This window comes from Neophocaena asiaeorientalis, unplaced genomic scaffold (assembly GCF_003031525.2).
Source record: "Neophocaena asiaeorientalis asiaeorientalis breed wild unplaced genomic scaffold, Neophocaena_asiaeorientalis_V1.1 scaffold123, whole genome shotgun sequence".
NCBI lineage: Eukaryota > Metazoa > Chordata > Mammalia > Artiodactyla > Phocoenidae > Neophocaena > Neophocaena asiaeorientalis.
The window spans coordinates 2,989,815-3,004,074 of NW_020173666.1; the positions used below are offsets into that span (position 1 = coordinate 2,989,815).

General features: G+C 37.9%; 1 protein-coding gene across 4 annotated transcripts in view; it reads left to right on the forward strand.

Moving 5' to 3' along the window:
- The window catches only part of ADGB (androglobin), a 139,126-nt gene that overhangs the window by 74,933 nt on the left and 49,933 nt on the right, over nt 1-14,260 (forward strand). For all 4 annotated transcript variants that reach the window (XR_003003596.1, XR_003003597.1, XM_024747897.1 and 1 more), the window contains exons 18-23: nt 124-265; nt 1,605-1,719; nt 3,811-3,978; nt 11,036-11,171; nt 11,798-11,935; nt 13,675-13,768. Coding sequence is in view for 2 of the 4 variants with exons in the window: in XM_024747897.1 (XP_024603665.1) it covers nt 124-265; nt 1,605-1,719; nt 3,811-3,978; nt 11,036-11,171; nt 11,798-11,935; nt 13,675-13,768 (793 nt within the window). In the remaining 2 variants the exon portion in view is untranslated. The remainder of the gene's footprint in view (nt 1-123; nt 266-1,604; nt 1,720-3,810; nt 3,979-11,035; nt 11,172-11,797; nt 11,936-13,674; nt 13,769-14,260) is intronic.

Genomic DNA, 14,260 nt, shown 5'->3' on the forward strand with positions numbered 1-14,260 from the left:
AAAATCCGTGAAAGCCAACTCCTCACTCACAGTGAAATTTCTGTGTGTGTGTGTGTGTGTGTATATATATATATATATATATATATATGTTTTGTTTTGTTTTTCTTTTAAATTTCCCTAAAGCTTTAACAAAGAACAGCCCTCCCATAAAGCCTGGACTACTTACAGTTGAAAGAGTTTCTTGGAAATCTCTGAGGCCACGTGATCTTGTTGTGACAATTCACACGTACGCTACCAAGGCTACAGTGGTTCGCCTGCCTGTTGGGTATGGAGTGACTTCATTTTTCCCATACTAAGAATTATTTGAAGACTTGTAAACTTTTGACTACTAAATAATGAAACAATATGGAATCTAATATGTTGTTTCCTGAAGCAATTTCATAAAGCAGAGGTCTATCATCATGATTCTTGAGAAAAATAATTCTGTGAACAAATAAAGTGAAGAAATGCTGTATCTTTTGGAAGATTCATCATTGTTAAAGAATCTGGTTGTTTCTTTAGTAAAGAATACAGTTTAAGCTTGTTTAACTCAGCATTTCCTAAAATTAATTTATTAAAAGATCTTTTTTGTTTTATTGTAAAATTTATTAAATTCCTTAATAAGAACCATGATTTTATTTAAAAACAGATTGAGAAACAGCATTTTCCCCTACAAATCTGTAGTTTTGCCTGTAGTTTGTTTGTTTTTAATTTTACCTGGAGTTCTATTTTGAGTTAAGATAAAATTGGTTAAGCACATCACATTTTTCATTTTAAAGAAAATATGTATAATTGAAAAGTTTTCATGATTTTGATAAATAAAATTCAAAATATTGCCTCATATTTCAGATGAAATAAATATTTTTGCTGAATTTCCCAAGATCAATCATGATAATTCTATGTGATCAACGAAAAGCTATGGCTCTTGTACAAAAGCAAAGCCCAAGCAACAAAATGAAGTGCTAGGATAATCTATGGCAAGCATCCAGTATTTCTAGAAAAATAATGAATTTTAAAACTTCTATATTTTCACATCTTCCCTAAAAACTCTGGTATGGAGAGATTCTCCCAGAAATCATTATTCTGTCTGAGTGCTCATCCATCAGGACAACCAAGGATGGGGAACTGATAAAGAATCTAGTATTTTTATCTGCTTTTCCCCCGACAGAGCCTAAGCTATAGACAGGTGGGTTTTGGACATGCTCTCAGTATTCTCCCTGATGCCGCAACCTGGTAGGAGAGACACAATTAACACACATGAAATTATGCATGTGTGAGAAACTGACTATGAAATCTACAGAGCACTAGGCCAACATGAATTATTACCGTTGTTAGGGGAAAAATCCAGATGAGTGTTTCGCAAGGTCCGCAGCTTATGGGAGATGTCTCCAACATGTGCAAGTTTGTCATTTACTGTAATCGTTTTTTGTCCAGCATAATCAGTGAGATATAGATTCCATGATCTCGGAGGGTTCTTTCAAAGTGAAACATTCATCAGTCTTTACCTCATCTGTGTCACAAAATTCAGCCCTTAATAACGTTTGACTTATTTGAGCACAAAGTATCATCAGGAAGCTAAGAGGCAAGGACTACAACAAAGGAAACCCTCGGTCCTCTCTCCTTAGGAGACACATGCTGCTCTTCACCACATACTCCCCCGTGGGGCACTCCATACACATCTGCGGCATGGTGACCTTTGTCGTCGGGGATGAAGATGCCGTGCTACCCAACTTTGAACTGGTAAATCTCTGAGCAGCTGTGATTTTTTTTGTGCCTTATTTTCAAAGATTTTGAACTAAATCATATTGCTAGTTTGTTTTCAACTTACCGAGTTTTTACTTTTTTTTTACATCTTTATTGGAGTATAATTGCTTTACAATGGTGTGTTAGTTTCTGCTTTATAACAAAGTGAATCAGTTATACATATGCTCCCATATCTCTTCCCTCTTGCGTCTCCCTCCCTCCCACCCTCCCTATCCCACCCCTCTAGGTGGTCACAAAGCACCGAGTTGATCTCCCTGTGCTATGCCGCTGCTTCCCACTAGCTATATCACACCTTCTTTATCCATTCATCTGTTGATGGACACTTAGGTTGCTTGGCTATGGTAAATAGTGCTGCTATGAACCTTGGGGTGCATGTATCAAACTTAAATGCTTTTGCACAGCAAAGGAAACCATCAACGAAATGAAAAGACAACCTATGGAATGGGAGATAATATCTGCAAATAATGCGACTGCCAAGGGGTTAATTTCCAAAATATACAAACAGCTCATACAACTCAATGTCAAAAAAACAAACAACCCAATCAAAAAATGGGCAGAAGACCTAAATAGACATTTCTCTAAAGAAGACATACAGATGGCCAACAGGCACATAAAAAGATGCTCAACACTGCTAATTTAAATTAGAGAAATGGAAGGCAAAACCACAATGAGGTATCACCTCACACCAGTCAGAATGGCCATCATCAAAAAGCTTACAAATAATAAATGCTGGAGAGGGTGTGGAGAAAAGGGAACCCTCCTACACTGTTGGTGGGAATGTAAGTTGGTGCAGCCACTATGGAGAACAGTACAGAGGTTCCATAAAAAACTAAAAATAGAGCTACCATATGATCCAGCAATCCCACTCCTGGATATATATCCTGCACATTTATTCAAAAAGGCATGAAAAGACACGTGCACCCCGATGTTCATAGCAACACCGTTTACAACAGCCAAGACGTGGAAGCAGTTTGTTTCCTTCTTTAGGTGATTTAACTCCCTAGGTGTTTAGTTATTGTAGTCTGTGAACTCATATTTCCCTGGCGTTACCAACTCCTCCATCTTATAAAAATTACTGGGGCTTACATCCAGTTCTAATGAAGAAGCAAAAGGGGATATAGACTGGCCCAAGAACAGAGAGATTCAAGCTCCTCAGAGCCATACATGATCATTCCCAAAACTACCATTTAACCAGACAAGTTTTCTGGTCATGGTTTTATCTCAGGGAGAAACACCATTAAGAAGAGACTTTCCCTAGGCTTCGGGGAGGTTGGGAGAAGGTCAGCAAGAAGTAAATGTGTTAAGGTGGCAAGTCAGTTTCATCTGTTCTCAACAGTTTCTCACCCCATTTTCATGCCATTCCTCAAAATTTCTGCAGGGAACCGTGGAGCAATGATTGCACCATGGTGCCCCTAGGAAAGAGGCAAAAACAGACTTTACAAAGTTTTCCTCCTACTTGATCCTCGTCATGCTTCCTTCAAGCACCCTCTGCTCTGAGTAAGTTCTCCACCAGCCACCAACTACCCACCACACACGAGTCAAGATAATCTGCAAACACCTCAGTGTTTTCTCCATTTAAAAAAATAAGTTCCTTCCTGACATCCCTATCTCCTTCTTGTTTTTATCGCTTCTTCAGAGTTTATAGCAGAAGGGAGCCAGCAGCCCGCGCTAGTTTACCCTCTTGTATTTTTTATTTTATTGCTCTCTCCCTGAACACTTCTCTGCCCTTCAGTCGTCAAACTCCACACAGCTGTCAGACTAATTCCTAGACACTCTTCAGAACAAAGGCTGGATATTCATACTGTGGAGAAATTTCCCCTGGCCCCCAAAGTGAGGTAGGTGTTGTTTCCATGCGTTCCTACTAGAGCAGGAATCATGTTCCTTGTTTTATATCCCTCAGACCACAGCACCTAGCAAAATGCTTTGATCAAGTAAGTCCTCCATAAATAACTATTGAGTTAGTCATATAACAGATGTTTAATATATTAACAGAAATTAAATTGTTGTAAACCTAGTTACACCTAAATAAGCAAAAGGGAGGCTGACCGCTTTGCTTTGTCTTCACAGGAGAGCTACCGATTTACAGAGCGGGCTTTAACAATTTTGAAAGCTGTTGGACATGGCATCGCTAATTTCGAAGATAAGGCTATACTTTCTGCAGCCCTGAAGGATCTACGAACAGCTCACTACCCTATTCCCCTCCAGGATAAAAAACTAACTGCACAGCACTTCCGGGTAAGCGTGTTCAGGCTGTAATGTTCCCAGAAGAGTATGTTCTGTTTGTAATAATGTTTCACATATTCGATGACCCCCAAAATCAGCCGAGAACATGTTCTGGATGAAGACAGTTTATTTGGGAAGTGACGTCAGCAAGCAGAAACGAGAGAGTAGGAAGAATGAAATGAGAAAGAGGAGAATATTCATGAACGGATGTGGTAATTATTGCTGTGGGCTACTGGGGCTCAATGCTCCAGGGAATCCTGATAAACTGTGTAGGACATCCCTTAGAAAGGTCCCCCTAGAGGATGAGGCGATTGTAACGTTTATCCACTGATAGATGGGTGCTCTCAGGGGTATTTATTTCCTCACACTTTCTTGGGGTTAAGTAGCATCCTGGCTTTACTGAAAGCCTTGAGGGAGTGAAGCAAAACGACTTTGTGGTACCCCCTGTACACTACCGACATTTTGAGCCAGATGATTTTTGCTGTGGTCCTGACCTGTCAGTGGCAGCATGGCTTGCCTGCACCCTCTAAATACCAGTTGTGACAACTAAAAATGATTTCAGACATTGTCAAGTGTCCCCTGGGGAGCAGTGTTGCTAGAGTTGGAAAGTAAAATACAGGACACCCCGTTAAAAATTTGTTTTACTAAAGACTTAATTTTTAGAGTAGTTTCAGCTTCATTGCAAAATTGGGCAGAAGGTATGGAGATTTCCCATTTATCCCCTGACGCCACCCGTGCCTTCCCCATTATTTATCAACACCCCCCATGAGTGGTACGTTTGTTACAATCGATGAACCTACATTGATACATCAATCACTCAAAGTCCACAGTTTACACTAGAGTTTACTCTTGGTGTACATTCTGTGGGTCTGGACAAATGTATAATTACATGTATCCATCATTGTAGTGTCATATATAATAGTTTCACTGCCCTAAAAATCCTGTGTGTTCTGCCTAGTCATCTCTCCCCTCCCCCACGCCCTGGCACCCACTGATCTTTTTTATTGTCTCCATAGTTTTGCCTTTTCCAGAATGTCATAAAGTATGTGGTCTTTCCAAATTAGCTTCTTTGACTTAGAAATACACATCTAAGTTCCCTCCATGTCTTTTCATGACTTCATAGGTCACTTCATTTTCATGCTGAATAATATTCCATTGTCTGGGTGTACCACGGTTTATTTATTTATTCACTTACTGAAAGACATCTTAGTTGCTTTCAAGTTTTGGCAATTATGAATGAAGTGGCTATAAACATCTGTGTGCAAGTTTTTGTGAAGGCATATGTTTTCAGCTCATTTGGGTAAATACAAACGAGTGTAACTGCTGGATCATGTGATAAGAGTATGTTTAGTTTTATAAAAATTATCAAACTGTCTTTGAAAGTGGCTGTACCATTTTTCATTCCCACCAAAATGAATGAGAATTTCTGTTGCTCTATATCCTAGTCAGGATTTGATGTTGTCATTGTTCCAGATTTGGGCCTTTTTAATAGGTGTGTAGTGGTATCTCATTTTAATTTGCATTTCCCTGATGACATACGATATGGAACATCTTTTGATATGCTTATTTGCCACCTGGATATCTTCTTTGGTGAGGTGTCTGTTAAAGTCTTTGGCCCATTTTTAATCAGGTTGTTTGTTTCCTTTCATTGAGTTTTAAGTATTCCTTTGCAAATATTTTCTCCCAGTCTATGACTTGTTTTCTCATTCTCTTGACATTTTCCTGACAGAGCAGAAGTTTTTAATTTTAGTGAAGTCGGCTTATCAATTCTTTCTCTCATGGGTCCTGGCTTTAGTGTTATATCCATAAAGCCATTGCCATACCCCGGTCATCTAGATTTTCTCCTATGTTATCTTCTAGGAATTTTATACTTTTGCATTTTGCATTTCAGTCTACTGTCCGTTTTGAGTTAATGTTTGTGAAGGGTGCAAGGTCTCTGTCTAGAGTCATTTCACCCAATTAAATTTTAATTTCATACAAACAAACAGTATGTGCGATATATAGCACAGACTTACGTTAAAAATTACACTAAAAATTTATTTTCCCTGTTATTCCACTTCAACCGGGTATAAGGTGTTGTTGGGGATAGATAATTAAAAACAGAATCTCCTTCAAACCAGGAAGACCTCCACAAAGGTAGAAGAAACAGAAGATTGTTGAATAAGCGTTAAACCAGAATGTGATACCGTCAAGGCCAATCTGCTAAAGAGATAGCAAAGAGCCAAAGAAACCTTACCCTTTTGTATAGCCCAGCAGATATTGCCCACTACCTACATGTTCTCAGGATAAATGATAAGTAGTCCCTTAAGTAAAGGGATTTGATAGCACCATTTGTTACACATAGTGAATTCTAAATTCACCTGCTATTTGGAGTGACCATTTGCATTACGTAACTGGGTTTATCCAAAAGAAACATAAACTTCTCATGCCTTTATGGCAGGAGGTATTTTTCCAAGTTGGTGGGAGCCTCCCACCAAGGTTAGGTTCCTCCCCTTCCACAGAAACTGGGGGATTGGGGTGCTATCTTCCTTGATGATTACATTTCAAAGAGATGACTTCCAGGTCCTCGAGAAAGATATTCCTGGATCTTAAAGCTGGCAAGATAGCTATTTAGCCTTTAAAAATATTTACATATATTTCAAAGAAGAAGAGAGAGAGAGAACTTGAAATTATAAGTTTTCTAAAGTGAATGCTCTAAGAAAAGGGAGGGGAAGAGTCTCTTCCTTTATTTTCCATAAGGAGAATTGTCTTGTTTTGTTTAAACTGGTATTTGCCCTTACAGTTTCTTGTATCTTATCTGTCAACCCTACCCGGGACACAAATCACTCCCAGTTGAAAACCACTCACCTCGGGCATACGCAATCTCCAAAAACCTGCCATGACTTACCTCTTTAACTAGTCTGATTGGTCCTCAAGTTAATTCTGTCCATCCAGTCCTCAAGGTGGTGGCTCTAGATGGCTCTTGGTGGTGGTCATAAGCTCTAAAAATAAATAAATAATCAAATTATCATATAACAAGAAAGCTGTAGTATCCACTGCTACAGCTGGCCCTAAGGCCAGAATTGGTAGTCAACATCTCTCCTCTACCACCTATTCTAGATTTCCCTTTCTTCCAGCTGCTCTAGTTGCTTGCCTGGTTGGTGCCCCAGACCTTCAATCTTGATGCGTACAGACCTTGATTGCCTTATTCTCATCAGGCTGAGATTGTTGTAATTAAGCATTCACTGTGGAAGCACCAAGAAATGTCCCAGCGAATCCAGACATAATTCTTCTTGTCCCCATTATGTAGCAGAAACCTAGCCCCTCATGACAATGAGGATGAATTCCTCCCACCACTCCATTATATTAGTTTCTTTTTTCCTGCTTATCCACCAGGAAGAGGATCTCAAAGCAACTAGGAATATATCAGAGTTTAGGTTTATTGTAAATCATACTGTGTTCCCTGGTGAAACTATTTCCTGCTATCCACCCCCAGGAATTAGGTCCTCCAGTACAGAAACTCCCTGTTGTGGGGACAGAGAACACTAATTATTGAAAGTGGACCACTGGAAATGATGGTGAGAGAGGCCACTCCTACTTCTAATTTTTGAACCTCAGGCCAGTATATTATAGCTATTAACAGTCATAGTACTGTGTATTGATCTTTGGTCTTATACAAATATTCTGTATTCTGGAGGATACTGTCTCAGTTTTGCAGGATGTCATCACCAGGCTGGCTTCTTAGCTGAGCCTTTTATATGCCTTCCCAATCTGCCAGGAATTTTATCAATCCTTTCTATGGTATATGTTAGGACCAGTGAGTCTCAAACATTCCCCAGTGATTAAATGTTCACTGTATTACTTGATCCTTGGTCCAAGGGGAATGTTAGGCTGGATCCATGTCTCTGTAACCCCTAGGATAACAATGCTGGCAGAGGCACCAAATACAGGGAAAACAAACTCATATTTGAGGTAAGTCTCAATTCTAGTAAGGATGAATCACTGCCCACCCCTCCTTGACAGAAGTCCACTGATACCAACTTGTCGTGAAGTAACTGACTGTACACCCGGAGGATGATACCATATTAAATAATGAGTCAGTTTTTGCGACCGACAGTTGAGACAGCTAAGCCTGGGTGAAAGAGAGCCCATACTGTTGGGCCCATTCATCGTCACCATCTCTGCTATGAAGATTACTTTTGTATAGGCCTTTTGATGCTAGCCCGGATCTAATATGTAAGGGGTCTTTGTGCATGTATCACTTACACAAAAGGGAGCTATTTTGGTAATGAAACATCTCCATTTTATACTTGTATATTACACAGTTACGTGACATTTTTCAGAGAGCCATGCTCCATAAATCGATTCCAAATTTGTCTACTGTAAACAATTCTAGACAGATGAGGTGCATTGTACTATAAAGACCCCATAGGTAAGGACTCTCTCAGTAGTAAATAACATTTGTGCATTTGCTGGGAGGTGTTTCAGTGGCATGTTTACAACAGAACTGGACCAGGTGATCTTTCTTTCTTGGGATGCTCAAGTTTCCTGCAGATGCCTCTCTTGCATTGGATCCCACTCAAAGCTGATGGTCTTCAGAGTCACTCAATGAATGCATTGAAATAATACTCCCCAAAGCAGAATATTCTACTACCCAAATGCAGAGAGGACCAGCAAGTACTCGTCTCTTTCTTAGTTATGTCTTAGCCTTTACCTTAGAGAGGATGTCCCAGCATGCCTAGCCTTCTGGACCCCCTAAATCTCCACCGATGTGGTAAGTCCATGAATCTCTGTAAGATTTATTCCCCACTCTCTAGCATGCCTGTGTCTTAAGGAAGGATTAAGAGTACTGGCCACTTACTGCCCACGGTTCTGAGTTCACTGTTGTCACCCATATTCACGTGTAGAACAGACTCAAGCACTACCAAATGTCAGTATCACCAAAGACTCTGAACACTAATTTGTAACAGAGAGTATGAGGATTAACATTATCATGATTTTTTCAAAAAAATTTTACCTTAGATGTTGAACTATTTAGGGCATTTTATTAGGCATGTCACGAGGACACATCTAGCTTATTTAAGCCACAACAAGGAGCTGGATGTGCTGATTTGTTATAACAATACAGGGACACCTTCTGGACACATAAGAACAGGAATGACTCAGTGAGGAACTTTGAAGAGGGAAAAAGAAGGCCCTCAGAACTTGTCTTCTCCATTTTTTCTCTTTATAAACATGTTTTCTCTCCTCTTAAGTTCACATCATGGAAAGCATGGCTCCTGAATTTTATACTGCCTTTTCATACAAGGCCAGTTTAGAATATCTTGATCCTGGTGTCAAATTACTGGCCAAAGCACAGGGAACTCAATACTCTGTAATGACTTATTTGGGAAAAGAATCTAAAAAAGAGTGGCCATATGTATAACTGATTCACTTTGCTGTACACGTGAAACTAACACAACATTGTAAATCAACTATACTCCAATAAAAATTAAAAAAAAAAAATATTGGCCGCAGTGACAAAGATTTGCTCAGCTTGGGTTAGATGCTTGCTCGCAGGCTTGTCCACCATTGCTAGCTGATGGGGCAGGTACAGATACAGACTGTGGGACTAGGTCCCTGTTTCTATACATACGAAGAGAGGTGAGGAGTTGTCAGACAATGTAGACTAAGCAGGAAGTGCAATAGTCATATGCCTTTGCAGAGCACTGTATTTCACCAATTCTAAGACGAACATTGCTTTTCTCCTTTAATATCAGAATGAAATCAGTGTCTTATCATTGGTGGTTCCTTACAATCATTGCTGGCCAGGTGACCTCCAGAATTCTCTGCACACACGTGGACATGGACTTGTTCATAAGAATTCATATCGTCTCCGTTTCAAAAGAAATATGTTTGACAAAAGCCTAATCCTTAGGGGAAGAGAATTAAATGGCATGGTAGAGCCTCTCGAAGAAATGTGAAGGGAAAGGGGTTCTCCTCGCACCAGAATGACTCCCCCATGGCTCAGGAAAAGAGAGAGAGGGAGAGGTATGACTGGCTGAAAGTCACCACAAATAGTGCCCCAGGAGCCCTACCTAATTCACCAAGCACTTTACTCCCTGTGAACATGTAAATAGCTACAAGTAAGCAAGCAGAAATGTGCAGTGGCTGGTTGTTATTCCCAGTGGTATGACTGGATATATGGAATCCATCAGCATTTCAGGATAAAAGCCATGAAAAAAAAAACTTGGAAGAAGGGCTATGTGTTCTGGATGCGGTCTAAAAACCTTCCAGTGGTCCTCTTTGGTGAGATCAAGAACAACTCAGCATCAGCACTTCCTGAATGAGGGTTGGTGGCTTGAGAAAAACCCCAGAAAGAAAAGGAGAACACTCTTTAGGCAATGGTGCATTTTCAAAGCCTTTGACAACACGAAGGACAAAACTGCATAGAAAAACACACGTTTAAAAAAACAAACAAACAAAACACACGTTTAGTGTTTACAAAAAGTGATTTACAAGAGTAGGAGTTTGAGTATGAATAAGTTTTCAGAATACTTAACCAATTTATGTAGTTTATTTTTTCATGTACGTTTAAGTGTGATACATGATGAAAAAGTTATGCCTAAATGAATTTAAAAGAGCTTTTTCAATAGGAAGTAAATACTCGTAAGTGACAAGAAAGTGATTAAAAACTTTGAGTGGAATATTTTCTTTCTTGAAGCACAGGAACTAATAGTGTGTCTTATAATGGGTGGCATCTTGGGATAAAAGAAATCTGGTATTTAACTTGCTTAGGCATAAGAACCTTATTTTTTATCTTACACTATATCTCCTCAATCCATTTAATGTTATATTTTAATTGAATGTACATTATAAACATTGTTGTGGTGATTAAAGCTTATTAAGTTAAAATTAGTCAAATGATAAATAATTTTCATCTTTTACCAGATGAGGGAGTCTGCAAAGAGTCTTCTGCTAGATGGTGTGTATATCTGAGAAATACATAGTTTTTATTTTTAGAGTATCTCAAGTTTTTTAGAGGCTCTCTGGCCAGGTAAGGGTATTTTCTTGATTTAAAAAATATACTAGTGCATTTTATCTTTTTCAGGTTTTTCATATTTCTTTATGGCATTTAATGAAAAAAGCTCAAATAGCAAAACCTCTTCCCAACCTCAAATTTGCATTCCGTGCTTTGGTTTTGGACTTGGACTTACTTGATTCTTCTTTGGAAGAGGCTTCGTTAGGTACTGATTAATTTTAGATATTTATATGACAAAGGAATTCCTAGCCTTATGTGGGCTAAATAATTTGAGAAAAGTATACTCAAAATTTTTGTGGAGTAGGTAGAATGGGTCTATATTAACAGTTGTAGAGTTCAGGCTATGCCCTGAGAAGCTCAAAAGGTTCCAAAGATCTGACGTGTGTCCCCTGTCCCACATACATCCAGGGCAGCCCAGAATTTCCCAGTTTTATTTGTTCCTGACCTTAAAGAGCATGACAATCACTATATATACAGTAGCACTGGAGTAGTTCAGGGAAGATTCTCTGATCTATGTAACCCTCATTTCCTCCTCTTCCGATGTTCTATTCCCACCATTTTAACATTTTCTTTCAATTTTAAAGAACCTTCATGCTACTTTCACATAGGAATCAATACTAGTTCACTAAAGTGTCAATATTTAGTGTTTCCCTTCTCCAGAATGTTTATATTCTAAAAAAGAACCACCTGCAGAAGGCAATGTTAAATATAACAACAAATCTATCGTTGTGGCACTTTATACATTAGAGGGCTTTAATAGTTAAAGGCGGTGAAAATTGGGGTAGAGATTAGATATAACTTTCAGTCCAAAGTTTGTTTTTCTCTTTCCAGCGGAATGGGTAGATGTTAAATGTAATGTGCCAATAAGTGACAAAGAGTATTCTCCTGAGGAAGTAGCAGCAGCAATTAAAATTCAAGCCATGTGGAGAGGGACGTACGTCAGATTACTTATGAAAGCTAGAACACCAGGTATACTTTTTCAATCATTTATAAAATGAACTTGCATAAATAAGGATGAATATTTGTTTACGTGCTAACAAAAAGCATTTTAGAGTCATTCTACTTCACGGCTCAGCTAATTCTTTTTAATTCTATCAATATTGAATTTCCTTGAGTTCAGGATGCATGTCAGTACACTCGTGCTTTTTGTTCCTGGAATATAGTCTAATGCCTGGCACAGACTGAGCACACAACAAATACTGGCTGAAAGAATGAATGAATGATCAGCTGTATTTTCCCAATCTATCATGCGTTCTTTAAAAAACAGGAAACTGGCCTTTTTCTCCGTCCATCCCCTTTGCCTAGCAGAATGCTTTAGCAGTCAATTTCAGCTAAGTCATAGACAGTTTTTACATTTCTAGACCATTTTTCAAAGAAGCAAATGAATGAATGAATGAATTTAATGAAGAAGCTTCCATATATGCCTGTGGTGACATACATTTAGAAGGCATAAAGTGCTTTTAAAGTATATTATTATATTTATTAAATCAAATATATTTATGCATATGAAGTAAACTATTTCGTGAGGTCTATTTTAACAGCTCAAAATAATACACTGCAGAGGCAAAAAAATTATATTCAATTATTTTCATTCTTCAATTTTTGTTAACGCTTTTAGAGACAAAGCCTTGCCTCGAATATAATTCTTTTGAGTATTTTGAAACATTTTGTTATGAAAATATCTCTGAAACATTTAATGAGAAATACCAAAATGTTCATCTAAGCAGTAAAAACTATAGATACACAAGTGTAAAGAGAAACAAACTATATTGCATAGTTTTGTGGTAGAAAAATATTGCTGTCGCTTGATTTTTATATTTTTTTCTGTCAGAAAAAAATTAATTATAAATTCATCCAATTACATATGTGGTAAAATACACATGTCCATATATGCTGTAAAAATTATATTCATACAATGATTTTTTTATAAAGACAAAAATGAGCAGCTTAATAATATTTCAGTAGCATTTGCATTCTTTCACTCAACACATATTTATTGAATAGTTCTTTCACTCAACACATATTTATTGAATAATAACAGTTTAGCAGAACTGTTCTAGATTCTGGCCTTATAGAGTAAAACTGACAAGGTTTCTGCTCTGCTGAATCTTGTGTTGTAGTGGTCACAGGCATATAGCAGAAAGTAAATATATTAAGATACTGATTTCAGATATGAGTAAGTACTGTGAAGAAATTAGGATAATTAGAAAAAAAGTCAGTTTCTGACATGTTAAATTTGAGGCACTTATTATGGATTTGCATTTTTCTTGCCAAATCACCTCTTAAGCCATTCGTGGATTATGCTTTAGATTAAGCTTCAGTGAGATCCTATTAGCCATTGTTTTTTAGAAAAATTGGATGGATTATTTTTTCTGACACAAGAGCTTTCATAAGGATTTTTTTTGGTGTGATAAATGACCTCTCATTGTAAATGCTTTGATGAGTATCTTCAATTAGATCAAAGAGCACTTTATAATTTTTAAACTAAAGATGAAGGGAAACAGTATATAATTGTGAGCAGAGCTCTTGACTAGAGGTTCATAGCTTTATGTTTTAAACATGGTTTACTGCTAGTAAAGCTTCAGACTTTGGATATTACCTTACTGGTGAGTTTCAACTCCCTCACCTGTAAATGGAGGGCTTAGAACAAAATGATTTTTCAGGCACCTTACAGCCTTGATATTGCTATTTTTTATCGTTATTTTTAGGCACAAAGGAAAATACCAGTGCTGCAGATACTCTTCAGAAAGTTTGGGCTGTACTGGAACAGAATATAGAACAGTATGCGATTTCTCTCTTAAGGTAAAGCAGTGTAATGATGTTTCTTATTGTAACCTTTCTTATTGTTTCCTACTGTAACCTAATGATGTACCTTTCTTAAGGTAAATTGGTATAATGATCTTACTGTAAGTTCCAGTTCAAATGCTACTATACTTGTTGAGTTTTTCCTAATCATCATAGCTAGAAACATACCATTCCTTCTGAACTTCCACACTTCCTACTTTTTGTTTGTCTTCATTGCACTTATCTAATACCCTAAGCATAAAACCTCTGAGAAGCAAAACAGAGTTTTTTTGAAGTCTTTTGGTGCTAAAGAGATAAAAGTTAGAGTTTAGGACCTGCTAGGGGAGAGGACTCCAGTAAACAATGAAAGTTGTCAGTTGAAATCCCTGGAGGACAACGTTCTAGAAACAGGGACAAGTGTGAAGTAGATTGAGCCTTAGGAAAACTGCATTTTAACCACAAACCATGTTCAAAGCAGGATAATCTGAAAAAACTAAGAGAAAATCATAT